Source organism: Candoia aspera, chromosome 3, assembly GCF_035149785.1.
Source record: "Candoia aspera isolate rCanAsp1 chromosome 3, rCanAsp1.hap2, whole genome shotgun sequence".
Lineage (NCBI taxonomy): Eukaryota > Metazoa > Chordata > Lepidosauria > Squamata > Boidae > Candoia > Candoia aspera.
The window spans coordinates 36881120-36908040 of NC_086155.1; the positions used below are offsets into that span (position 1 = coordinate 36881120).

General features: G+C 39.1%; 1 protein-coding gene across 1 annotated transcript in view; it reads left to right on the plus strand.

The window, feature by feature from the left end:
• DENND2C (DENN domain containing 2C) overlaps window positions 1-26921 on the plus strand; it is a 66241-nt gene that overhangs the window by 15402 nt on the left and 23918 nt on the right. The window contains exons 2-5 of the mRNA XM_063297388.1: window positions 12859-13832; window positions 17948-18096; window positions 18423-18529; window positions 23980-24150. Coding sequence (XP_063153458.1) covers window positions 13024-13832; window positions 17948-18096; window positions 18423-18529; window positions 23980-24150 — 1236 coding nt within the window. The 5' untranslated portion in view covers window positions 12859-13023. The remainder of the gene's footprint in view (window positions 1-12858; window positions 13833-17947; window positions 18097-18422; window positions 18530-23979; window positions 24151-26921) is intronic.

Genomic DNA, 26921 nt, shown 5'->3' on the forward strand with positions numbered 1-26921 from the left:
GTCTTTGGAAGATTCTGCCAACTCAGATCTGTTTCTCCTCTCCTCTCTCCTTTCCTGCCACAGTCCCTAGATGAAACATCATGAACAGTAAATTATTTTGCATAACCATAATTGTTTTGTCCTCTGTTGCATAGAATAGTATGGCCGGAGACAACAGAATAAAGAACTCCTCTACCTTATAATTGTACAGAAGAGTTTTGAAGAGTATAGCTTTTATCATGATTAAAGCTCTGGCTGGGTTGGTGCAATATGTAGGGTTGAAATGTCCTTAGCTAGTTGCAGCTTAGAGTGATATGCAAAAAAAATGTAATTAGTTTATGGGCTAACATGTGCTGACTCAGGCAACTACAGTAGTTAATTCAGCAAACCATGGGTTACTGTATTGCATGAACTCAGTTACTGTGCCATGGTATGACTCAAAGCATTTGCTGAAATCCAGTTCTGTAGCAGTATCCATACAGCATGCTTACTCATGGTCTATTCAGTTCAGTTTCTGGGTTCACATGATGCACTGTATTAATCATTACAGGTTGATATAACACAATAGACTAAAAAATGATTAGCTAGTGTGTGGCTCTGTAGGTTGTATGAATACAGCTTATATCTTTTGAGGCTTGTAATCAGGGACAGTGAATTAACTGTGCAGTGTCTCCTTGAATACAATTAAAACTCCGTAGTTCTTTTCTTTCATTTCCCTTTGGCTGCCCCAAAGAAACCCTGCTGCAGCCCTTCCATTAGGAAGCCTGCCAAGAAGTTATACTGAATTATCTTAAGTTACTAACACCTGCTTGGAGCCTGAATTTTTTTTCAATCAAGAATTAGAAAGTACATGGTTGGATGTTGGAATCCTTTCCATGGGGCATTAGGTTGGTGGACAATGTAGAGTAGCCAAGAGGGAAGACAGCAAGGGCCTTGTTGTGAAAGTATTACAACTGGAGAACAAAGTTAAGTACTTATTTCATTGATTTCCACAGGATGGCAGTACAATTGATTTTCTTTACTCAGCTTGTTCTGAGGAATGAGGTGAACACAGGAGGAAAATAAATGAGATGTGCCCTCTGTTTTCTTCAGGGAAAATGTTACAGTATTTCAGGTATAATGGTGTCACTGGGGCAGTTTTGTGCCTCTGAAAGCCAGCAAATCCTTGGCTATGGGTTGATAGCACTTGATATCAGCTACATGACAGAATAGGGGATTGAAGGGTGATAAATTCTGGGAGAGGAAAAGTGGGATTGGAGCCGAAACCAGCTCCTGCCTAATGTAGTGTCCCAGATGAATCATTCTTCCTGCTCCACACCTTTTCTGGAGATGAGTGAAACAGGGTGTTTCTAAAGAACTGTGTATTTACTAACAGTAAATGATATTTTTTAGATAAACTTCTTATTCCCTCTGGCAGATCATCTACATGAAGGAGTCATCATTGAGAGATCTCTTGATGCCTGTAGCTAGTTTGGCTTATGATGAAGGCCTAAGTTGCTATTGAAATGTCTCCTAGTTTTCTTTGGTTAAATTCTCAAGATAGTTAGCATAGATTAGAGCCGAATGCTCTAATCACATGCTCTGCCTTCTTTCCCACACTCAATATGGTGAAAATATAATTAAATAAACAGTTGTAGTGACTGGGTTTACACAACAAATTGAACAAGCTAGCCAGCCCCATTTTAGTCTAGCATGCATGCATGCATTTATTTGTTTGTTTGTTTGTTTGTTTATTTATTTTATCCCCGCCCATCTCCTCCCATTGGAGGCCTCTGGGCAGTTTACAACAAGTAATTAAAACCATCAGAATAATACAAAAAATAAAATACAGTAAAAATACTATAAATAGAAATTTAAAAAAGCATGTCATGCAAATGCAGGCAGTTTTCATGTACTTTCTCTATTTGGGAAGGGCATTTCAGATCTTTGTGGGAAGTAGTTGGTGTGGAATTGTTGCATCTTTTATGAAAAACCTGTGTTATTAAAGTACCCTCTCCGTTCCATACTGCTATTTTGAGGCCCTACATATTTTACTTAGTGGGACAAATAACAGGGGTGGGCCAGATTTACACTTAGAAAATGGCATGTGAGGAAAAGGTTGCCACTTTCCATGATCTGATACCTGTTGTTTCTTCATTTCAGATACTGTAGGTTTGAAAAGTATGTCTAGAGTTTTGAATTTTAATAATAGATCTTAAGTTCCTCATGAAGTTTTTTGGTGCATGTTTTTTTTTAATATTCCCAAATGATGCAAGTATCTATCTCCTTGCCTAATCCCTTTTGGTACAGTGCTGAAAGTGTACATATAACTAGGGAGTACATAATAGAATCAGAGTTGAAAGGGCCATTAAGTCTAGCCCCCCAGCTCAGTGAAGGAATCCAAATTAAACTTCCTTAAGAAATGTCTATCCAGTCACTGCTTGAACTCAACCAGAAAAAGAGAACCCACCCTAGGTAATTGTTGGCACCATTAATCTGCTGTTAGCATTAGGAAGTTTCTAACATTTAATTGGAATATGCCTTCTTGCAACTTAAATCCCTTATTTTGTATATTGCACTCTAGGATAACAGAAAACAGGCCAGTCTTTTCTCAAGACATGGGAAGTAAACAAAGAACCTCCAAATTAACAACCAGCATTTATGGAGGGTTGGGTGAAGAGAAATGGCAAATACTGTAATCCACTTCATTCACAGCTACATCAACTACATCATCAACTCTCATGTTAGCCAGAGTTGACAATGAGGAGTGGTTTTACTTTCCCCTACACAGATTTTTCTTTAAATTCCTTCATGTTCGTATCACGAGGGATAAAAACATGCCTACACTAATCTGAAGGAGGGACAGGCACAAGACCCAATCCTGGAGCCTCATGGGAAAACAGGAAGACAGGAAGGGTTAGTTTCGTCTCAACCCTAGGACATACTATTTGGGTGCTTACTGCTGGATGAAAATATATACCCACTGAATTTTCTCTAGGCATATTGGGGACCTCAAAGCTGGAGGGACCTCTTGCCCTATTGGCAAGTTTCTTCTCTGCTGTGAAGAAACTCCACCCTAACCTAACTGCCCAAGAAGTTTGAGTTGGCTTTCCAAGTCCTGAAGAATATACTATCTAGAATATTTTCTTTGACACTTGGTAATCCAAAGAAAACACTCCTAAACTATTCTTATATGGAATGTTTTGTAACGTAAGTACAATCTTCCAGAGACTGAAATCACCATTTTCAAGTTAGAATAAGTTTAAATTCATCAAAATAAAGATATTCCACATTTTTATACACTATTGTATTAGGTTTGGATTTTATTGTGCTTTGGTTTGTTTTTTAAAACCAGCTCTCTTTAGTGAGAGTAGAGCAAAGGGATGTTATATTTTCCAACTGTCAAAATTTGTATGGTGTTAGAAAGCTTAAAAAAATAGCAACATGGGTGAGTTTTTGCTTGCACTGCTGCAGAAGTTTTACATCTGATTGCTTCCTTGACATTTTCGTAGCACAATGCAATCTTCATTCAGCTAATTCCTTGTTCTGAAACAATATTAATCCCCAAGCCCATGTCAGCACTATAACTTGGGGCTGTGCAAATCCTTTGAAAGAATTGTTTCAGAACATGTAGGGGCCTGTACAAAGCGTTTAAAAAAAAAACTGGTGCACCCAGCTATTTCTGCATGCATGTGTGTGTACACAGCTACTTTGCTCCACATCCTTCCCAGCAACGTGAAGAGAATGTGCATGCAGAGACAGCAAGAAGCAGCATCCAAAGCAGTTTCACAAGTCTGGAAAAAATGTGGCTAATTTAACAATTCAGAAAGATGTGCTTTTACACATTTCTGTGCATTCTGAGGCACCTCTTAAAGCATTTGCACAGCCCTATTTTAAAAGGTAACTTGGTCATGTAGTCTTTTTTTGCAGGGACATGACATGTTTGTGTATGGATTTGATTTTAGGGGATTCAGCTGGAGAACTGAAACATCAGCTGGATTGAAGTCTGGGGTTTCCAAATGGTGAATCCTGATTGAACTAGTTTCATTAGTCCTTTTTCCTTTTTACAGCAAGCAAACATGCTTCCTTGCATGGCTGAGGGGAACCTCCTGCAGAAAGACAAAAAAAAAAAAGACCATAACCAAAAGAAATTTGTTCCTATTAGTATCCCACTAATTGAAGGGATATCAGCACTGTATCCTGCTAGTAGTCATGTTACAGTAAGTACATCCCAGGATGACCTGATACACCATCTTCAATCATGAGTGTTTAACACAGCCATCTCGCTCTTGTTGTAATTCAGGCAACTTATTCATTTAACAGTTCTTGCCACTTTAAGAATCATCTCAGAAAATATTTTTGGTTCTTGTCCTTGCCTGGGCTGGCAGAACTGTTTCATGATTTGGAAGCAGCTGGAGCCAGCATTTTTGTTTTTTGACTCATCCTTTAGATTTGATTCCACATTGGCAGCAAATGTTTCAGTAGAATGGTCTTCTGGACTGATACTACCCATTTGAGAGTTTTACACAGAGTCACACTAGGAACTGAGTATTTATTTATACATTGTACAGGTAATATTGAAATTGGGTGCAGCTATACAAACAAACAAAGCCATGTAAAATTGCAAAAAGCCATAGACCAATAAGAGCAACACACTAAATAGCAGCATTAATTTAATACAAAGCCTGAGTAAACACATAGGTCTTCAATTGACACTAAAACCTAGTAAGACTTGGCATCAACCATCCCAAAACAGCAAAGCAGTTGCTCAGCTGGAGGACTTGTTTCTAGAATGGCCTCTGTTGGATGGCCATGGAGCAAATATCTAGCAAAAGTGGCCTGATTTAAATCAGAAACAGGGTCTGAGGTCCCCGGCTAGTCAAGCTAGTCAGGTTTGTATAGGTAAAGTAGGAACACTGTCAAAACTCTCTTCAGGTTTTGCTCCTCACTTTGCCTAGACCAGCCCAGGCAGTAGTAGACAGTTGTGGTACATCAACACTTAAGAACCCTAGTGAAACATAGTTTAAAATTAATACAAGTTGATGGAATATTTATTTCTTGCTCATATCTGGTTCTAATGAAACATTCATTTTGTTAATGGGAAGAGGGTTTTAGGGGATTGTGGTAAACACAAGTTTGAGAACCCCTGGATTTGTATAAATTGTTCTGGTTACAGTGTATTTTGCAATATTATACTACCATCAAGGGTAATTATTTATGTTTACTTGCAGTACATATATATTAGGTAATGATTCTGTTTTGAAAGACTGTGGTTAGGAAAAGAATCAGTAGACATACAACTTTTCTCCAAACTCTGGGCTGCCCCAAGCTGCCCTTGATGTATTCTTGAATGAAGGAATCTAACCATACATTGGGTGTAAGGTAAATGCAATTTTCAAATAATTCTTTGCCAGCATTGGTTGAAAGGAGTCTGCAACTGTTGTGCAAATTCTTGTCAATTATATCCATGCATTACTCAGTTCCAGCTTAATATCATTTCCAGACCAATTAAAATATAGGAGCAAAATCTTTTAGGGAAAGAGTTTACAGGTCTTAAGAGCAGTTGTTTCCTTCCTGAAGCCTTCCTGAAGATATTTCTAAAAAGTAATTCAATCTTAATGCTGTTGGTGTCCTCTTTCAACTCTTCCTTTGCTGACTAATACTGAAAGTTGCATTTCTAAGACAAATGACCTGGTAAGATAGATGAGTTGGCTACATTTCACACTTAGTATTTCATTGCTAAGGAAAGGGAAGGCAGCTCCCAGAGATGCATTATTGCCTCTAGATTCTCCTTCCTCCTACCTTGACTCTTCCTCTGGTGCAGGAGGCTGGGGATTTGAGGATGCTGAGCAAACTGCAGGAGTTTAGATTTCAATCTGCTAAACTGGATACAAGAACAATGAATATCTTTGGAGTGGAGGGCCCTCCAAATTCAGACTTGTGTTATATAAATGCTTTGATTGGGTACATAGCATATGTGCACTCAGAAAAAGTATTCCCAGGGAAATTATGAGACTCACTTGCGTTTCCAGAAGTGGGTCTCGCAACCTCAGATTAATAATGTTTGTGACTATAGCGAATGGTAGTAGCCTGTTTGATGAGCATTCTCTGCAAGGCATGGTAAGGCTTCCCGTGGAACTGAACTTCTGATGGGGGTATAGAAATATTTAGCTTTGTTTTTATTGATGTATCTCAAATGGCCAGAAAATTTTTCTGATCTCAATATTTAAGAAGACTCTAGGCTGTATCTCGATGGGGAATAGCAAAAAAGGGGCTTAGGATTCTCATGTGCTCACAAGCAATCAATTTCTGTGAACTCAGCTGGCTTCTTCAGATACAGTCCAGTACTGTGAGACAGTGTGTACACACTGTGGTGGTTGATGCCTTTGTTCTGCTACAGTATTCTGCTGTGATAGCAGGATTGCAGCAACCCTGGTTTATGCAGGCAGAAAGTACTTTCCCTGGGTGGGCTTGACCTCAGCAATGAAAAGAGCAGTGATCTTCAATCATGCTGGCAGTCCTCTAGTTTTGAAACTCCTGGCTTCAGGAAATTAAATTAATTCCTGTTGGGAATTTGTGCATGGAAAACATTTAAAATGTGTTTTGGCTTGCAGTGCTGGAAAGAGGTTAGAAAAAGTGCCTGTCACGTGGCATGAGCATTTTCCAACTGCCCTCTCTCCAGCAAAGAGATCAGGAAAGGTGCTCTCTTCTTGAGTCCTGGCAATGCTGCAGGGGGAATTTTAAAGGAAAAAAAGAAATCCATTTCTGGAACAGTCTCTTGAAATTTAAACAAATTTATTGATATGTTTTCTTTGCTTATTACTGATGGTCAATATCCAACAAAACTTCGAAGATGGGAAATGTGTTTGTTGCAGCCCCACAGAATAAACCTTGTGCCTGTGCTTAATATATTTTAGATATAAAAGCTCAAGACTGGAAGGCAGTGATTTTTTCAAAGATTTTTCAGAGAGAGGGAGGGGAAGAGGCAGAGGCTGAGCTCATACATCATGGAAAGTCAAAACTAAACAAACCAAAATTTGGCATAATGTGTTATGTGAATCCTGCCAGTGTGATTTATTAGTTAATGTGTGGGGAGAAACCAGCCAGATACGTTTTATTTGGTAAACCATGGTTAAACAAGGCTTAATTAAGCATGTTGTGTGAGCACAGCAAGAACGGGTGAGAAAGTTTATTATGAACGTGGTTTAGAGAATTTTAATCTCTGTATAATGTGACTTGGAGACTGTTTATAATAATATGTTAGGGACAAATGTGATTGGCTCAGTATGTTGAGCAATTTCAGCCATTGTGGTTAGTTTACAGTTTAGTATATTGTGTGAATTCATGTCAAATAGATGAGTTTAGTTAACAAAAGGTTAGTATATTGTTGTTTAGCAGCAACTTTTGATTACTTTTTAAAAGTGAAATTAGGAGGGCATAAAGATGACTTAAGAAATTGTAAATAGATATAATACATTATATTATTTCTGAAGTCAGAAATTTAATTCACATTATGATCCAGCTGTTCTTGCAAAAAATGCTAACTACTGCTAACCAAAGGAAGGTTCAATATCTGTCTTCATTTGTATCATTTTGCTGTCTTCGGATACCATCCATTGACAACAGTGGGAGAACAGAGACAGATGTAGTAGTCCAGTTTTTTGTAAAGAATAACATGATTATGCAACTATCTGCAGGAGCTTGACACCATTTGAGTTACATATGGCAGGAGGTTCTGAACACTTAGGTGGTTCAAGGCATTTCTTGATGGAGTTTTTCTCCTTAGAAGCAAAAGTTGGACATATATACTGTAATGAGAAAGATGCTATGCATTTTCTAGGAATGAGATGATTGTTGATAGGTTTATTCTTTGTGTTTTTGTTTTCAGAATTGATGAACCAAATAGCAGCTTAGTTTGCTAAAATAAAAAGTAAAAAGTCGGCTGTATGATCCTTTAGCAGGAATGGACAAGTCTTTTTGCAGCCAGGAGCTGCGCTATTTTGTTTAAAAATACTTTTGGCCTTTATATTAGATACCTACATGGAGCAGGGGATTAAATTCAGTGGGGTAACTCGCCTCTTAAAACATTATGTTTCTATGAGTTCCAACGAACATAGGAAAGTATGGGTCATCATACTGTCATTGGAGTGGGTGGGAATCAAATTGGTTTGCTTGTTTTGGAACTTTACATGTTGCCCATTAAAAGCCTTAAAGAAAAAAAATTGATTTGGACAAATTAAGGGGAGAAATTAGTGTCCAGTTTTGCCCCTTACACCCTTTTGCACTTACAAAACCCCATTAAAACCAATTTAGCCCTGCCTAATTTGAGGAAATCACACTCAGGTTTGTTACATCTGTGGATTACTCGTCCTACTTTAGAAGGTCACTGAATTTTAAGAGGTTCCCAAAAATGTTCATAAGGCTGTTGCTGTTTGTGATGGCTCAGTCAGTTCTGTTGAGGGTAACTTCAGTAGACCTTCTGCCTCCCTAATGGGAGAACTTAAATGCTCTCAGAGAAGCAGCCAGTCTGGCAGTCTGAATGTGGCCATGTTCAGCCAGTATCCTGTATCTCTTTAATCCAGATATTTTACCTTAAATTTATTGCCAGTTACAGCATCTGGATTAAAAAAGTACAAGAGGGTGGCTTTTGATTCTGATTTTGTTAAAAAGTTGTACATGGGGCGATTAAACATGGTTCCATGATGACTGTCATTCCCTAAGGTTTTTCTGTCAATGTATCGGGCAGACACAGCTTGCTAGTCATAGCCACAACTCTCCATTGAAGACTGGCAGAGTTACTGTCCGCTAAGCATCTTACCAGAACAGGATGGTAGAACTTATCAGAATAAAAGTCACCTATTTTGATGACAGCCACAGTTACCTGGTTTGCAAGCCTGTGCAAGTTCAAATAATAGTATTCCATTGGGTGTGGAGGCCCATAGATGGTTGTGCCTTGAACAAGAATAGCCAGTATTTCCCATGAGACAGAATAGAATGTGACCATATTTGAAAACTTTATCAGATTTCAAGAGCAGCATGCTAAAGACAGAGGGATTTGCTTTGAAAAAGAAGTACATAGCTTTTTGTGAGACAGTCAATATCTAGGCAGAGTCACTGCTGCCTCGTAGGTGATTGCAGTGAAGAGTGGTAGATTTGGTCTTCCTTTGAAAACTAGATGTGCCATTAGACTGGTCTGACTAATACTGCCTGGATCTGATGTCTTGAAAAATTTTGTAGAAGTTCAGGGAATGTCATTTGGGCAGGAGAAAATGTAGAAGGGTCAATGAAAGGTGATGAAAACCAAAAGCTGAACTTCTACGTTCAACAAAGACATGTGATAAAAGCTTTTCTTTTTTAGAGCTGTTTTAAATTTGGGTGCATGACTACTTCCTCATGTAAAAACAAAAACTTCAGCATGTATAATTTTTCCAAAGTAGAAAGATTTTACAGTACTTCTTTTAATACCAGTCTGCAAAAAATCCCCCCTTCCATGATTTTGCAAGAAGTGGCCCTGCTCACATCATATGCTGACCCATAAATTAGGCAACCACATTTGAGCCAACTATACTGTGCAAATCCACTCCATGTGGTTAGTTCATATGTTCCTACCACATGTTAACCCATAGTTTATTTAATTAACCTGATTCCCTGGGTTTACACAGCATACGACTGAAAGTGGCCATAATGGATGGATTTGTACAACTTACTGAGCCAGAAATTAGTTGAAGCAGGAGTCAGAATCTGGTTTTGAGAAGGGAAGAAGTGACAGCGAAGCATTGAGGAAAGGAATCTCCATGAAGATCTGACAGGCAACACTGGTTTCTTTTCCTCTTTCTGTGAGAATCTTGCGTTGTGAGTTAAAAGCTTTGCACATTTTGTAAGATGATTTCCACCCCTGGCAGTTGCACTACCCTTCTTCTCTTAGGTTTCCAAAATTTCCATAGATCTTTTGGAGACCATTAGCACTTGATGCCTGTCTGCTACTCTGAGAAATGGCCTTGCCCTGTATCAAGGCAGAAGGAATATAGACAAAAGGGATATAGAACAGGATGATTCCCTTGATTCTCACTCAAGGTGTTTCCAGATAGGTTTGTTTATGCTTAATTCTTTGTGGGGCTAGAGAAGAGCAAGAGAGCCTGAACTGTTCATGGGAACAGAACAGTCTGAGAGAGTGAGAACTGCTTCTGTGGTGCCAGGATGAGTGCTGTGAAATTGTGCAGGATCCTTATGGGTTATGGCAGTGATATTTGGGCAGGCCTGGGGTGTCTGTGGGGGCTAGAGGTCAAGAATTATTTGCTAATTGGAAAGAGTCACTGTTCCTGTCACTGAGGACCCTATTGTTAGATAAGGGCTGGATTAATCATGACATCCTTACAGGATCATTCCATTTAGAATCCCCATCTCAGTTTCCATCTGTACAAAGGGTTGGCAACTTTTTGCATGCAAGGGCTACCTTCAACACCTTTTTGGTCCTCTAAAGGTTACAGAGGATGTATACAGGGATGTCACCAAGAGCCAAAATATCTGTGCCACTTTTTATCTATTTTGTGGGGAGCATCAAGGAACAAAATAAGTATGTTAAGATTTGCAGGGACTAAAATAATCTATGTATTCCTTGTTTTCTTAAAAGGAAAAAAATGTGTAATCTGGGATGGAGCTGATATGAGGCTGGATGAATACATGCAAGCTGGGCTATGTCAAAGAAAACTATGGCAATACTTTATCTTCTGAAAATTCCAAGAGTGAAGGGCTTTCTTAACTTCCATCTTGGTACAATATTCCTGTAATTCTCTCTTCAGTTATAGCAGCTTGGGATCTCAAAAAGCAGAAAAAGGAATGGCAGCAATGACTTTTGTCAGTTGCTGGTTGGCTCATGTAGCAAACCTTGTAAATCCAGAAAATGGGTAAATTCTAGAATGGTGCTTCGGATTTAATTCCAAAACGATGCTTCAGAATGTGTCATAGTGCAAGAGCAGTATGTGACTGCACTGATTGTGCCAGTATCTCATACTATTTTTGTCTTTGTGAGACAAAGGACCTCCCCACTGCATAGTTAAAATACTATCCAACAGCCTTTGATGCAGCAGCAAACAATATCAGAATAATATCTGCTGCCTTTATTGTAAATTCCTACTCCACTTATTCTGGGTTGCCATCAAATGGTAGTAGAACAGGACAGGAATAGAATAGAATAGAATAGAATAGAATAAAACTTAATTATTGTCATTCCACTAGACACCAAGGTGCACATTAAAATGAAATTTCGTTGCACTTGGCTTACAAAAAATAATTACTATAATACATAATATAAATTCTTTACCATTCCACTCCCCTAATCATTATCCCTAATAAATATCACGGTCCTACATACAACATATACCACCATGAAGTAAAAGGGGATTATTAAGAGTTCAGGAGTCTAATAGCCCAGGGGACAAAACTATTACCTAATCTAGCTGTTCTGCATCAAATACAGCGAAATCTTTTCCCAGAGGGTAACAAGGAGAACAAGCCACAATGAAGGTGGGAGGGGTCACTGACAATATTTCGGGCTCTAGTCATACATCGTGTATGCACTATATCCTGAATGGGAGGAAGTGAAATCCCAATTACCTTCTCTGCTACCCTTACCACCCTCTGCACAGACTTCTTATCCGAGGCACCACAGCCTCCAAAGTGTCTTCATTTGTAGCATGCAGGGCATTTTAAGGAAAGGCATTTGGTGGATTCCCCTTGCTCTGTTTCCTTTCCTTCCTGCAAAGCATTACTGACTGGTGGAAGAACATCCATCAATCATTTTCCTTAATGTAGGGGTGGGATGGGGCTGGGCAAGAGGCAAGTTTTGACAGATAGGTAGGCTGGTGGATTTAGCCACCTGTCAGTCTCACTCCCCACTTTGCACAAGTGTTTTGTGTGGGTGAATTCAAAGAGAGCCAGACGAACAGCTGACCAGCATAGGTGGGAGAAACTGCACGGTGAAGCAGTAGAGCCTCTCCATTGTGCTGGTCTTATCCTTCCTTCAGAGCTGGACCTCCAAGCCAGGAATTAGCTCAGAGACCTGGTTGATACTGGGAAGAGCCCAGTTGGCAAGAGTTGAACATCACAACAAAAGAGGAGTTTGTTTGGGATGACATTTTACCCTGAGATTAATGCAGGCCTCTATCAGCTTCTGATCTAATAGGTATGAGCTTCCAATCATATGAATTCTGCTGTTGAAGCTTATTGATTTTAACAGAGTAATCTTTCTCCTGCTACTATTTGAATTTCCAAGAAAAGTAGTAGCAAAGGCAGAGGTACCTTTTACTTTTGCTCTCAATTTTACTGCAGTTTGATACTCATCTCTATAGGCAGTGAGCTTTCAGGGTATGAGCCAAATGCAGACTTTGAAGCCACTCAGGTGTGGCCGAGCTCATTTCTCTCAAGTCACATCTACATTCCTGACTTCACCCAGGTGCTAAATTTCTAGATTTGGGAGTGATGGTAGACGTTGATACAAAGCCAATTCTGACACAGCCATGAAGGCATTGGGCTTCTTTTTCTGTTTTAGCATTGTTTTGATAATATGACAAATGCCTAATGAGGTAGTCTTCAAAATGTATATGGGTGAATCAGATGAGGGTACATCATACAAGTTCAGCTGCTAAAAGGCTTGCATTATCTGCAACTTCTGTCAGATATATACTTAGTTATAGTGAAAAGAGTAACACAATTTTATCAATGAATAAGCTGCAAACCAGGTCTGCTGCTGTGCAGTATAAGGAGAGATCAGGATACTTTTTGGGTTGGTTTTAGTAAGTGGGTCTTGTGGAATATTAATAAAAAATAATCGGTTTATTGTGACATTAGCTAATTGGGCCTTCTAGTCCTTTTGATAAATCTCCTTTGTCTCTTTTTCTACAGAATAGCATCAGGACACCCTTCTTCTTTCACTGCAAAAGTTGGATCATTCCGCAAACTGGATATAATTAGCGAACAGGAGTTTGACTTTTTGAAATTACTGATCTCTAACCTTTATCCAAAGGCGGCATGCTGTGATGGGGCTCTTCTGCGTGTAGCTTGCCTGCCATGCACCCCACAGGGAGTGTAGATACCAGCTTTTCCCGTACGGCTGTGCAAACATTGTCCCGTAGCCACTGCCGGAACATAAAACAAAAGATTTCTCAGTGGGAGGGTCGGACAAAAGGGGGCTGCCAGGAAGAAAGGCAGAAACTGAAGGATTTTGGGGTCAAATATGGCCTCAACAGCAAGGAAAAGGCATCGGGACCTGCACATGACAGGAGTATAGAAGGGCTAGCACATGTTCAGCATTTAGGTTTAGATTTCTGGGAGAACTCTAATCTCGGCTCTGTGACTGAGGAGGAGGAGGAGGAGGAGGAGGAGGAGGACCACCACATCCAAGAGGTTTCCAGGAACCGTGTAGTGGGGGAGCTTTCCAGTGACATTTTTTCCAAAGCGGAGGATGCTCTAGAGTGGCCACGGGAGAAGCTGCCCCCTGGGAATTTCTACACCTCACGGGACCTGTGGAAACAGATAGAAACCCTTCCTTCTGATCACGTAGCATCTGCCGCACTGGACTTAAAAAGGAAACGGGAAAGCTGTGGCTCGACAGAGAAGGAGCTGAATATAGCTCCAGCAAAGAGCCTAGAGAACATATATTGTGATGTGGAAGGCCAGGAAAGGCAGCCAGCCATCAACCCAGTGCCCAAACCACGGAGGACTTTCCGTTACCATTCTGAGAAGGCAGACTTTGCTAATGGAGACCACAGTGATAAGAAGCCATCGGAACCTCAGTGTAATGGGAGCTATCCTGCCACTGCCTCCCAAGAGTCTGAGCGCAGAGCAGCCAGCAGAGGAATCCGAGGCAGGTCTAAGAGGTGGGTTGCAGCTTGATTTCTTCTGTAGGATCTGGGGAAGAATCTAATTTGCTTTCTTTGTTACAAGCATTTATTAAGACTGCAATGTTCAGGAGTAGTAAGTCATTTGTGGAGAAAATCTATGTATGTGGGGCTGTAGATGGGCAGCCCTTGAAGACACCCAGAAGCTTCAGGGCCGGGCAGTAATGGGCATGCCTCAGTATGCCCATGTAACACCTCTGCTTCACGAGCTGCACTGGTTGCCAATTTGCTTCTGGGTGTGATTCAAGGTGCTGGTCACTACTTATATAGCCTACATGGCATAAGGCCCAGTTACCTGAGGAACCACCTGTCTCCCAGCTGGTTTGATCTGGCAGGGTTGCTGTGCTCCAGGTTCCATCGATTAAATAGTGCCATCTTTTGGGACCCCAGAAGTGTGCCTTCTCTGTTGGAATGCCTGCTCTCTGGTATGAGCCTCCCCGCAAGTTTTGAATGGCCCCCACCCTACTGGTATTTTGAAGGGTCCTGAAGATGTGGCTCTTCATTCAGGCTTTTGGTGAAGACAGTTTACGCCCTTTTTCTTCCTTTCCCTTGTTCCCATCCGGGTTTCTTTTCTCTGCCTTCTTTGTTTATTTGTTTTGTATTTCTTGTATTGTTACTTGTTTTTAAATGATTTTAACAATTTGTAAACTACCCCAAATTGCTGGGAGTTGGGTGGCATATCATTATTATTATTATTATTATTATTATTATTATTAGGTTGTTAAGAGTCAACACTGACTTGATGGCACATAATCAATCAGTAAGTCATCTACTTTAGTTCATTTTTCCTCATACAAACTTCCATGAGGAAACCTGCAGAATTGTGGAGAAAGTACAAACATTTTTTCGATTTAGAAAATTGCTTTCATTTGATTAGATATTTTTGTTCATTGGAGTACAGTGCATGAATGAAGAGAATATTAACCTTTAGCAGTATCTGCAAAACTGGGTAATAACATCCATCCCTGTAGGTGCTTTATAGGATGCAAATTATTTTTTGAACTTTGGCATGCAAAGGGTTGCACTAAAATAGAATTTCAGCCTTGAAAGTAGAAACATTTCATTTGTTGCTGTGTAAGAGAAAGCTATGTGGTCATAAAATTAGGCTTAAAATGGGTAGGCAGTCCCTGATACGACTGTGCTTGAAAGATAAACAAATGTGCATATGTCAGATTCAGCATTAATATATGATGTGGATTATCCTGTTGCAGAAATTTGTTTCTTTTTTAAGTAGGGTATGTACAATTTATTTCTCAGTGTGCATGGATATCTAACTTGAATAACCAACAGCCTTCCGAAATTGCAGATGTATTTCCTACTTTTGGTCGTGTAATATGGAGTATGATAAGAACACTATAACTGATGTGGTTCACACAGTGCGCTAAGGGCTATTCTCCACTGTTGAGTTAAAGTGCTGTCTATTCATCCTTGAGTTGGCAGAAAATTATACTGGCATGACTTTTTCTGACCTTAATCTTTGCCAATCCCTAATCTGTCTCTTGTGCCCATGGTGCTGTCTTGGTTATGCATATATAGCGCATGGTAGGCAAAGAGATTGGTTGATTCCTCTGGCTTTGCTATCCTTCCTGTTTTGTGTGTCATCAACCAGCAGGGGGAAAAAAAATCTGCCAGTCACAGTGCTACAACAGGAACGGAGCAGGTCTGGCTGTAGCACTCTGCCCATCATCTCTAGGCTTATCCCTGTGCTCTTTCTCCTTTACCTTAATATGTCCAAGTGAATAATATCCAAGTGAAATTAAATTAAAATAAATTTAATTTAATTTAAAAAACAGACTGGAATCATGGAGACATGATGTAGCTGAGTCACAACCAGCGGTTTTACATAGGATATATCTCCTATTCTTTATTTTTATATGCAACAAATTCTGACTTCCAGATTCCCTTATGCTTTGTTTTGGAGACAATGGGAATATGGGGTTGGTCCTGTCATTTCAGTTTTGCTGTTTCAGTCCTATACTAAACTGATATGGGCCATAGAGTTAACACACTTATAATACTGCCAGCTATATTGTTATTTGTACTGTATTATACTGTGCTGTTTAGGGAGGCAACTGCAGAATGGCAGCAGATGAGGCTGCTCAGGAACCGGAGGGAGGGAACGTGCCCACTTCAGACTGAAACAACCAGTAAATGCCATTTTGATTTCATTCTTATTGGTTATTTGACTTTGTCTTTGGCATAATGGATGGCAAAGTATAACAGATGTTACACACATTGTGGATGCCATTGAGAGCTGTTGGCTTAAGGGGGAAAATGCTGCTGTAACACTGTTACAATTTAGAATAAGTTATGGACTGGGGACAAGATGAAGACAGTATCGTGGAGACTCAGCATAAAAAAAATTGCATGGGCATGTTTGAATCATGGTTAGGTATAAGAAGGTCCTAAGGTATAATACGATTTGTTTGATTTTGGCTAAATACATTCTGTGAATTGAGCCATTATGGCAGATGTGCTCAACCTCAAACCCCAGGGCTTTATGTGGCCCCTCAAAGCCCTGCATGAGGCCCCAGACACCTTCAAAAGTTCTACCAAAAAGTTGTGTTGGAAAGGAAACATTTCAAAATAAAATAAATGATTGTGGAATTCTTGGTGCTCTCCGAGCTTGGTTGTTTGCTTGAAGACATTTCATTACCCAACTAGGTAACATCATCAGAGTACCAAGAGTTCAACCCTGAGCTACACATATGCTCTTCTATTGAAAATAAATGATTACAAAGAATAACTGGAGAGTAATTGTTTTAGCTAGATTTAACTTTAAGTGAATGCAAATGTAAACTAAATGAAAACAATTTCCCTTTGTCTTGGTCCCATGTCTTAGCTTTTGGTTTATGCCTCCTGAGTACAATTCAAAAGCCAAGAGTGGCAATTGGGCATTCCCAAAATTGTGCAGGTTGTATAATCACATCCTACTATGTAAACCATGATTTAGTATGATGTGTTAACCCAGCTGCTGTCTCAGAATTAAGGAGGCAGCTAGAGATATATCCTTTCTGTTGCACTCAACTTGATGGCACCTGTTTGAAGTTTAACATGATGTCAATGAAAATAAATCTCTATCTCCCCTTATTTGGCAGGGATACTCTAAACAGCTAGGACACAATTTGCAGGAAACATTACTGGGCCCAGTTAATAACTTCAATTAGTTAAATAAAGGAAATTCCTTTGAGTGAAATAATTGTTTATTCAGTGTGAAGATTGCCTGGAATCATTCTGGAATCTAATGGTGTACAAAACTTACAAACATGCATAAATATCTCCTACTTTCAACTTGGAAAATCCATTTCATCTTAGATAACTAGATAACTGAATGGTAGTTTTAATGAAAAAACAAATTTCATGAATCACTTGAAGATTTATTCAGCTGCTCATAATGCATAGCATGTGTTTTATACAGTTGTAACTAATTTGGGGCAGATGGACAAAAGTGTGTCTAACTCTTACTGGCGTGTGGTCTTTGAGTAAGAGTATAAGAATGAAAGGGATTAGAATTTTCATCTTTCTTCCCTATGCTGGTGTACTCATGGTACAGAACAGTCTTCTCCAACTGGATGCCCTCCAGATGAAATTGTCTACAAAAATGTAGGGTACACCAGGTGCAAGAGAGCTTTTGCAGTATCTAAAATTTTTCTTTTTCCTGCCTTAGAAGAATAAACATCAAACCAAGTAAAAAATCAGTTTGTTTTAAAGTACTGTGAAAATCCAGTTTTTGTGATTTGCAAACTATAGTTCATGGTTTACATTGTGTAACTACAGTACTTCCAGGTGTGACTTGGTTAAGTAAACTGTGCTTTAGCACCAAGTAAAATTATCTTTGTTGTCTTCTTTGCCCCTTCTACCCTGCATTGCTGGTGGACGATTGAGAAAGACAGATTTTCCAAAATTGTGCATATAATTTTATTTTCTAAAACATTCCAAGAACAATTTTATGCTAAAAATGATTTTAAAATATATTTTTAAAATTCATCAAGTTTTAGGTAGCACATTTTTAAAAAAAGCTAGGAGATGAATAGCTGTGCTATGCATTTGCACATAAGATGTGTGATGATAACCTATCCCATTCTTATTTATAGAAAGTCCTTTGAATTTGAGGATATCCAAGGTTATCGAAACCGACTAGCAGCCATGGAGTACAAGAAGCTTCATGAAGAACTAAATGGCACCACAAGTGTTTGTCTCTATTGCACGCAGTCAGAGGACAACCTTTATGAGGATATTATTGGTAAGGTTCCAGGTCCATTTGAAAGAAACAAATAACAGTATTCTAGAAGAAAAGTATCTGCTATTGTTCAGTTCTAGGGAATTCCAGAATACATATTCTGATCCCCTGTGCTGATACATTCATGGATATCTGATGAATACACATAATTTCTCCCTTGGAAAGCAGTGGATTAAGGACAATTGTTTGGGGATTTGCTTTGATTCTTCTGTTTGTCAGTAGCTGGGTAAGACTTGATGCCAGTTTGTGCCTTGAAGAAATGTAATTGCAACTGTATATGGTTGGTTTGTCTACCCCGTGCTCTGCTTCAAAAGAATTCTTTTTCCTAGATCCTGCAAAAGAGAATCCCTATGAGGACATTAAAGTGAAGCCTTTGTGGAGGATCCCATCTACCTGGAAGTTGCCTCCCCCCCGAAATACCTTCAAGCCACCCAAGGTGAATGGACAGTTAGGGATTGCTCTGTTGGTCATCTACAGTTAATATTGGGCTTTGTGCCTGTGCTACACTGGGATTAGGCATTATCATACAGGAATCGGAACAAAATGAAGTTAATTGTGTACATTGCTCCGTGATTTATAAGTAAATATGTGCACTGTTGTGATGCTGTGGCTTTATTCACATGTGGATCATCACATTGCAGTTGTTCATTGAAGAACATAGAGGTATATAAACTCACTTTTAAGAGAATGGATGCCCATGAAGCTGATTTAACTTTGTTTCATTTCTCTTTAATCTGAAGAGAATACTTTGCCCTTCCATGCAGAGAACCAAAGCAAAAAAGGAATAAAAGGAGAAAATTGTACAGTATGTATATGTGTTTGTGCATAGGTATTCCTCTTCAGATACCCTGTTCAATTCAACCTTATCTGAATGTAATGGGTAAGGTTAGAATGAAGAATGTGAAAACAGCAGCTTACTCTGTTGTATAAAAGGAGAGATGAGGGGAGTAGAAGGGCTGCAGCCTAGTGGTACACAGCATATATATTGCATATAGAAGGTCCCAGCTTTAGTCACTTTCCATCTTTGGGTGGGCCTGAGGAATATCAGCCAGGAGGGTCTCATTCAATATGAGGCAGTTACCTGTATTTCTCTGATGATGTGTGGGCCCAATGCTCCTTTCCCATGAATTCTAAGATTTGGTTTGATTTGATTTATAACCTGCCTTTCTACTCTAGTGAATACTCAAGGCAGTTACAAAATTTAAAAACAACAACAAAATAGAAGGTAAAAAGTTAAAAAAATACATTTAAAAGCAGTGCTAAAATTAACAGTTTAAAACCCTGGTGAAAGTGGTGTACCTTTGTAGACCATCTTAAGTAGAGGGGAGTCCAGATGAACTTTTGGATGCTTTTCTTGGAACACAGTCCACACCTTAAAAACAACGGAGGAGACAGCATCTGAAGTTGGGCAGCTTCAGAAAAGACCTGTGGAGGTGGTTTGTTAGATAGTCAGACCCTAAGTCATTTAGTGTTGCCCTCTGGGCAACTGGCCACCAATGCAGATCAGTCAATACATGTGTCGTGTGATCTTTATATTCCATACCAAGTAGCAGTCTAATTGCTGCAATTTGCAACTCCTGGACACTTTCAGGAGTGGATCTGCATAGATGTGACCCTTCACAATTACTAGTGTAGTTTCCCATCCGTTCAACCAACCAACCAACCAACCAACCATTTCTCTTTGGTCCCCTACCTACTAATATTTATATGGCCGACGTTATTGAATTAAATCTTCCAATATCTCTTACTATTGGCCACACTGGCTGGGATGCTGAGATTTGTTTAGTAACCTTTAGAGAATCAGATGCTATGTGCCTATTTAGATGGTTGCCTAAATTAACATGGATGCCATGTTAATATCTGTTACCTACCTACCTACTACTTACCAAAGCTACTTACAATGATAGCTCCAAAATGTTCCATCCCAATTTATCTTTTTGTACTTAGTGAATTGGAGGATGGGAGTGTTTTGCCTGCTGTTTTGTCTCTGAAGGTTTGGAGAAAAGGAGATATTTCCCTGGCAGATGAAATTATAATAGCTACTATTGTTAGTGCCTATTTTTCTATGCTGTTCCTGAAAAAGGAATGAACCACATGTTAATTTATAGATGTTTAATGAAGTACTGACAGCTATCATTTAAAAGGAAAAACTGCTTTAGGCAAAAGCTATTTTGCACAAAGAAGTGAGAGATGGGGACATAAATTGTTCTCATGTAACTGCTTACCCTAACCCTAATCCTAACCCTAATCCTAATCATGAAAAAAACTTTGTGATATTTAAGTCATGTTTTTATGGGCAGTTTAGCCCCAAAGCTGAGTGTTGTTTTGTTTCTTTGTGGGATTTAGTTACTTGTTGGGTGTAATCAGGTTGGTTTTGATTCTGAGTGACTGCATGAACCATCCTGCCCTATCTGGAATACTGTAATAACTTGTAGTTCTCCCAAGGACGTTCCTGTGGCCTGTTTGATCCTGTCTGTCTATCTAGCCTGTTGTCTTCTCCTTCTACTTTCCTTCAACCTGTCAAGCATAATATTTTTTTAAAAATCCATCATTCACTTGCCTCACGCGTCTGAAGTTCTTGAGTTTCTGCTTGCTGCCTAAAGGGAACAATCAGCCTTTATTTGATCCAGGACTGATTGATTGCAGTGCATGGTATTCTTAATAAGCATCTCCAAATGCACAATACAAGTCTCCTATCTTCTTTCACTTGCTCTTTCTCAGTGTTTCTCAGAATTCACAGGATAGATTAGACCAGGAAAAATGGCTGCAGAAGAAAAAAGCCTTGAATTGAAACTCTGGAGCATAAACTTATATATAGACTTAACTGGCTCTGTTCTGCAGTAGGCAGATCTATTATATATATATGGCTTCAATTTTATTTGCAAGAAAGCAGATCATTTAGCCCTGTTGTAGCTGTGAGGTCTGTTGTAGGCAAGTTTCTGAATATGGGATTAAATAGAAAGTCACAATTTATTGTCATGCCTTTCATGAAGTTTTAATAGTATTATCTGTGGATCTTAAATGATTAGTGTTTTAACTTTTTCATTTGGTTCCAACTTTCTATTTTGGCTCCAATCCAACCATTGTTAATGTATGCTTACTGTATAAGTTACACAGATATTTATTTATTTATTTATTTTTCAAATACGCAACCTTGTCTCACTGTTTTCCTTATTCTGAACTACTATGTGTTCCTACAAATTAAGTTCTTAGAGTAGCTTCTTGTACATCAGAAAGCTTCCTCAGGAAAATAACTGGTATGATTGGGCAGAGTGGGCATGCTCCAAGTTCCCTCTATTAAGCAGTGCCATCTGGTGGGACCTAGGAAGTGTGCCTTCTCTGTGACAGCATCTGTTGTTTGGAACAACCACCCACCCCAAGATTCATTTGGCCCCCACCTTGACTGTGTTTAAAACTTGGCTCTTCCTCTAGGCCCTGGGCTGAATGAGCGGTGGGTTCTCTTCTTTTTTTGGCTAGGATGGTTGTTTTTTCAGACTTTGGAGTTTCCCAACTGTATCATCTATGTTTTGTTGGCAGTTTTATTGTGCACTGCCCAGAGTCACTGTAAGATTGGGTAGCCTTATAAATTTAATAACATTTAATAATTTTACTTTATGAATGGTAACATAAAATAACTCTTTATCTATTTAAATGTTTATCTATTAACATATTCTACATTATGGCCTCCACAAGGTCTTCTCTCTCCATTTTATTTTAATACTGAAATCTTAAGCAAAACTTGGGGAAAATTGGGTCAGTAATTTGTTATTTTTACAACACTGTTTTCCAATCTGTAGATTATGCAGTGTTGTTGCATATTTGTTGACATGAATCTGTTATGGCTTTAACTGCCTCTTCTTCTGCAGCTTTAAATGGTTTAGTAGATATTTTATCTGCACCTGGTACTTTCTTATTTGACAGCAGATCTGTTGCCTGTCATATCTCATTCTCTTGCAGGATTGGTTTCTGAATTTATTCTGTTTGTACAGATATTCCTGTCAATCTATAATCTTATTTGTAAAGTATTTCAATATTTATTTATTTAAAATATTTCTATACTGCTTTGTTTTTGAAGCAAAATCTATGAAATCTCTTCTTTGATTATTCTTGAACGGCCCCACCTTAGCTGTAAATTTTCTGGTGATTTCTCTGATGCTCTTAAATAGATTACTCATTTCCTTTTCTTGTTATCTTACGCTATTTGTTGATGTTCTTGATTGAGATATCTTTCCTTGCCCTTTCTTGCTTGATACTGAAATTTGTGTTTAGTTGTCATGTGTCCTTGTTGTTTAAGGTAATAGGGTCCTCCCTCTTTCCCTGGTTTTCATGATTGCTTGTGCTGAAAGTCAGTTGGACTTTCTCCTCTGAAATTTTGGATTTTTTTCCACTTTAGTTTTCCTATCTCTTCCTACAGATGTTCATTACTGTATAAATTAAACATACTATGTATGTCAGGGACGCGGTGGCTCTGCGGGTTAAACCGCTGAGCTGCTGAGCTTGTCAATCGGAAGGTCGGCGGTTCGAATCCGCGTGACAGGGTGAGCTCCCGTTGCTAGTCCCAGCTTCTGCCAACCTAGCAGTTCAAAAACATGCAAATGTGAGTAGATTAATAGGTACCGCTTCGGCGGGCAGGTAACGGCGTTCCGTGTAGTCATGCTGGCCACATGACCACGGAAGTGTCTATGGACAAACACCGGCTCTTCGGCTTTGAAACGGAGATGAGCACCACCCCCTAGAGTCGGACACAACTGGACTTAATGTCAAGGGAAACCTTTACCTTTACCTATGTATGTTGCTTACATTAAGCAGATATGTTCTTCATCTGCTCTTTTTAATTTAATTTTCTAAACTTACCCTGTATAAAATATACCTTTGTCAAGTTCAACTCTCAATGACTGCATCCATGCAGGTTTTTTTTACAACTTTATGAGAATAGTTTGTTATTTCTTTCTTCTGGGATGTTTTTCTGCTTCTTAATCTAGCCTACTGAACTGGGATTTCTGGTTATTTATTTATTTATTTCTCATATTCCTGCACCTCCCATCTTGCAAGCGACTCTTTTCATTTGAATTTCCCATCCAAATACTAATCAGGTCCAATCCTGCTTAGCTTCTGAATTCAGCCTCTGTCTGCTGAGGCTTAAACTAATACATGTGACACTAATAATTCCCTGTCTGTTCCACAGTTGTAGTATCTCTTTTTGCATGAAAAAGCTAAAAAGAAGAAACAACGAGGAATGATGACCTCCGTGGGATTTATTATCTTGATCAATCTATTTATGCTTCTCCTAAATTTCTCTGTAATTTATAATCTGGCACAGTGGTTGAGGGCCATGATGGGTATAATGATGAATGCACTCCTGGAACTTATGTCTCTCTTTTCTTTCTCTTTTTTAAATCCTAAATAGAATTCATGGGGAAAGGGAAGGATTGGGATTGTGGTTTACCAGGAGGGCAGATTTAACTTTTTCCCTCGTTGCACAGTTCGAACAAGGAGCTCCCATATCTATTAGGCTCACCGTGACTATACAGTGTTTCTTTAGAGAGAAGGGAGAAGGGGAGATACCCTTCCTTCCAAGGCCTTATTTAGCATTCCATATAAAAAGGGAGGGGATATCTAAGTAGATTTACCTGCTTTAGCTCTCCCCTAATCCAATAATTATTTTGACTCCCTCTGACTTTTAATTATATTTGTTGAACATTTTCATATAATAATAACGAACCAAACTTTTAGCTTGCTGCTTTCACTCTCCTAAAAACCAGGCAGTCCTTTTGCGCAGTGTGGTGTATTGTTTTCCAGTTGGTATCTGTTTGTATCACATTCAGTAGGGATCGCTTTCTTTATAAAACATTAACGCTCCTTTTTCCTTCTTCCAATTTTCTTTAGCTTCCCCATAAGCCACACTTCTTTCACCGTAAGACCTTGGAGTTAAAGAACACACGGATCTGCTTGCGTGGGAAGTTGGCGAAAGATGCAACACTACCTGTTACGTTGACCGAGTGGAAGTTCTTCAAAGCAGGAGAGGCTGGAAGCAGGAAGAGGAAAAATCTTCCCCGGGTGAGGAATGAGCCAAAACATTAATAATTAGTTGCTGGCCAAATTCCATTTTCTGTTGTCATTTTCCTCTCCCTACCTCCTCTGTACCATGGCCTCCTGTTGGGTCATTCCTGTCAGTTTTGAGTGAAAATCAATGCTATTCCTGCTTGCTTTCTTAAATAATGGTTTACTGCATCATTTAAATATGAGAGTTCTTGTGAATATCAGATGATCAGATGTTATTGTAGTTTTTCACTGTTTTAATTGTACTGTTAATGGTTCTGTTTTTAATCATTTTTTCTTTTTTTGTGCATGCTGCCCAGAATCACAAGCATGAGATGGGTGGCTATATAAATTTAACAGATAGATAGATAGATAGATAGATAGATAGATAGATAGATAGATAGATAGATAGATAGATAGATAGATAGATGATAGATAGATAGATAGATAGATAGATAGATAGATAGATAGATAGATAGATAGATAGATAGATAGATAGAGCTACACTGATCCTCCTGAACTGGATGCCCCCCAGATGTGTGGGGATGGCAGTTCTTAAGAGTCCCCTGTCCGGTGTCATTCAGCTGGCTGAATTTTGGGAGTTGCCATCACACTACATCCAGAAGGTCTTGTGGTAACAGTGGCTTGTTATTTCATATCTCCTTTGTTTTGTATCTGTCAGGTTTGTGTTCCATTCCTCTATCATGTCAGTTCAGGGAAAAATGTCCAAGTCTTCCCTTATATAATCTGTTCTGTCAGTAAAACTGAGGTGCTCTGGCTAGTCAAAGTGATCTGAAGTTGGATCTACTTAGGCTTCTCTAGCGCTTTATCTCCTGCAGCACAGGTGCCTACCTCCTCTTTATTTTCTGAGAGCTGTACTTCTTTCCCTGTCTGCAGTATGTTTGCGTCTTTACTTTTTTGATACGCATGGGGAGGTGTGTGGTTGTCTTGTCAGATAGAACATAAACTAAACCTCTGTTTAGTTCTACATGAGGACATTTTAAAAAGCCAGTTGTTTTGCTTTCAATTTGAATTCAAGATAATCCTAAAAGAATAGTTATTGGGGCACCATATTACTTAAAAAGACCTGAATAGGAAAATATTTGGAGCTGAGTTTAGCTGGAATTACACTTTGTTTATCTGGACAACCTGTCCTGCTCTATTTAGATTACCATGCAGATTCTCTAACAAGAAGGCACTGGCAAGATGTGGCAACATGCAGTTAATACCCAGTTAAGTTCCCACTTACACTAGGAGTTAATTTTATATTTTTAATAGGAGGGTGTGTTCCTGAGTGAGGATACTTAGAGTGACCTGGAGTTCATTTTATTTTGCTTGGATGTCTTTCTCTGGGGTTGCTTATTCCTGACTCAAGATTTAGCTTCCAACTGTTCTGTGCTTTAAAGCTGCTGAGCCGCTCATTAAAGATGAGGCTGTTCCATAAAATTTAAATATAACTTTCCTGATGTGCTTCTGGCTGCTCCCTCCTCTGGGTGAATGAGTAGCGGAGATGTGCATGTAGGGTGAACACTGGAAAACCGAGAAGCATAATTTACCACCTAGAGTTGTATAGATTTGGGGCAGTCTGTAAGTACTGCTAATAAATAAATGCTGCCTATTCATTGAAGAACTTAGAATCTTGTCCAGCTGGTTGATAGATTGATAGAAAATATCAATCTTAATATTTTAGTAATTTTTAATAATCTACATATTCACTGTCTTTTAAGCAATCTCACAATCATGAAATATTGCAAAGGAAAAGAACTGCAGCTCAGACATTGTGTCTATTTAAGAATTTGAGCAAAAGACTGTCCCATTTCTGGTTACTAAAAGCCAAAAGGTAAAAAGAATCCCATAGTTAGTGAGAATTTATTTCCATTATGATAGAGGAAATAGGCGGACAGAAGGAAAGCTAGCATACATCCTAGGCCAAATTTGCTCTCTTTTTAAGTATTGCATATCAATATTTCTTGGAGCATACAAAGGTAATTAATTGAGCCAGGAAGAATGATTAAAAGTCCCATATGAGCATCCTTCCTCAGACAAAATGATCCCCCCAACCACAGTAATGTAATTTACTGAGAGAGGAAGTCAAGTTATTCCCTCATCCTGAACTCACAGGACTTGGCCATGATTGCTGGAAGAATGTTCAAGCAAGCCAAAAATTCTTCAATTCCAGCAGGGAAAACAATGTGTTCTCCAGCACCTTGACATCATGCATTCAGCTCCCAGCAGCATTTTCCTGAAGCCATTACAAATTTTGCAGCCACCAGAGTTTGCAACAGTCAGCTTAAAACATGTGCAATGGGAACACACATTTCCGAAGTCTCCATCATGTACATATATTCCAGAAAGCTTCAGTCTCAGCTCCCTGATATACTTTTACATGGTACCTTATATTTCTCCACTTCATTTTGTCATGTTTGACGTCCAAAAGCCTGAAGAATCTCTTTCTGTAAATCAACTATTTAAAACCAGGGCTGGGAAAATTTGGGAGGAATGGAAAAGAAGCTGAAGGAAGGAGAGGAAGAAATGCAGAGTTTGTTGCATAGGTACAGACTTTTCCTAAGGTCAGATGGTACTGCCTTTGCCCTGAGCAGTAGACTGGTTCTCTGAAATCCTTTTTTTTCTTTTTACTCCACTTAGGTTGCTATGGTCAAGAAAAGAGTTGGAACTAGGAACAGTTTACCTGCTAACTATCTTCTGCATTTATGTATGACTTGTGATGGGAACAACTGGGCCCCACCCTGTTGCCTTTGCTTGGAATGCTGAATGCATTCTTGAAGCCG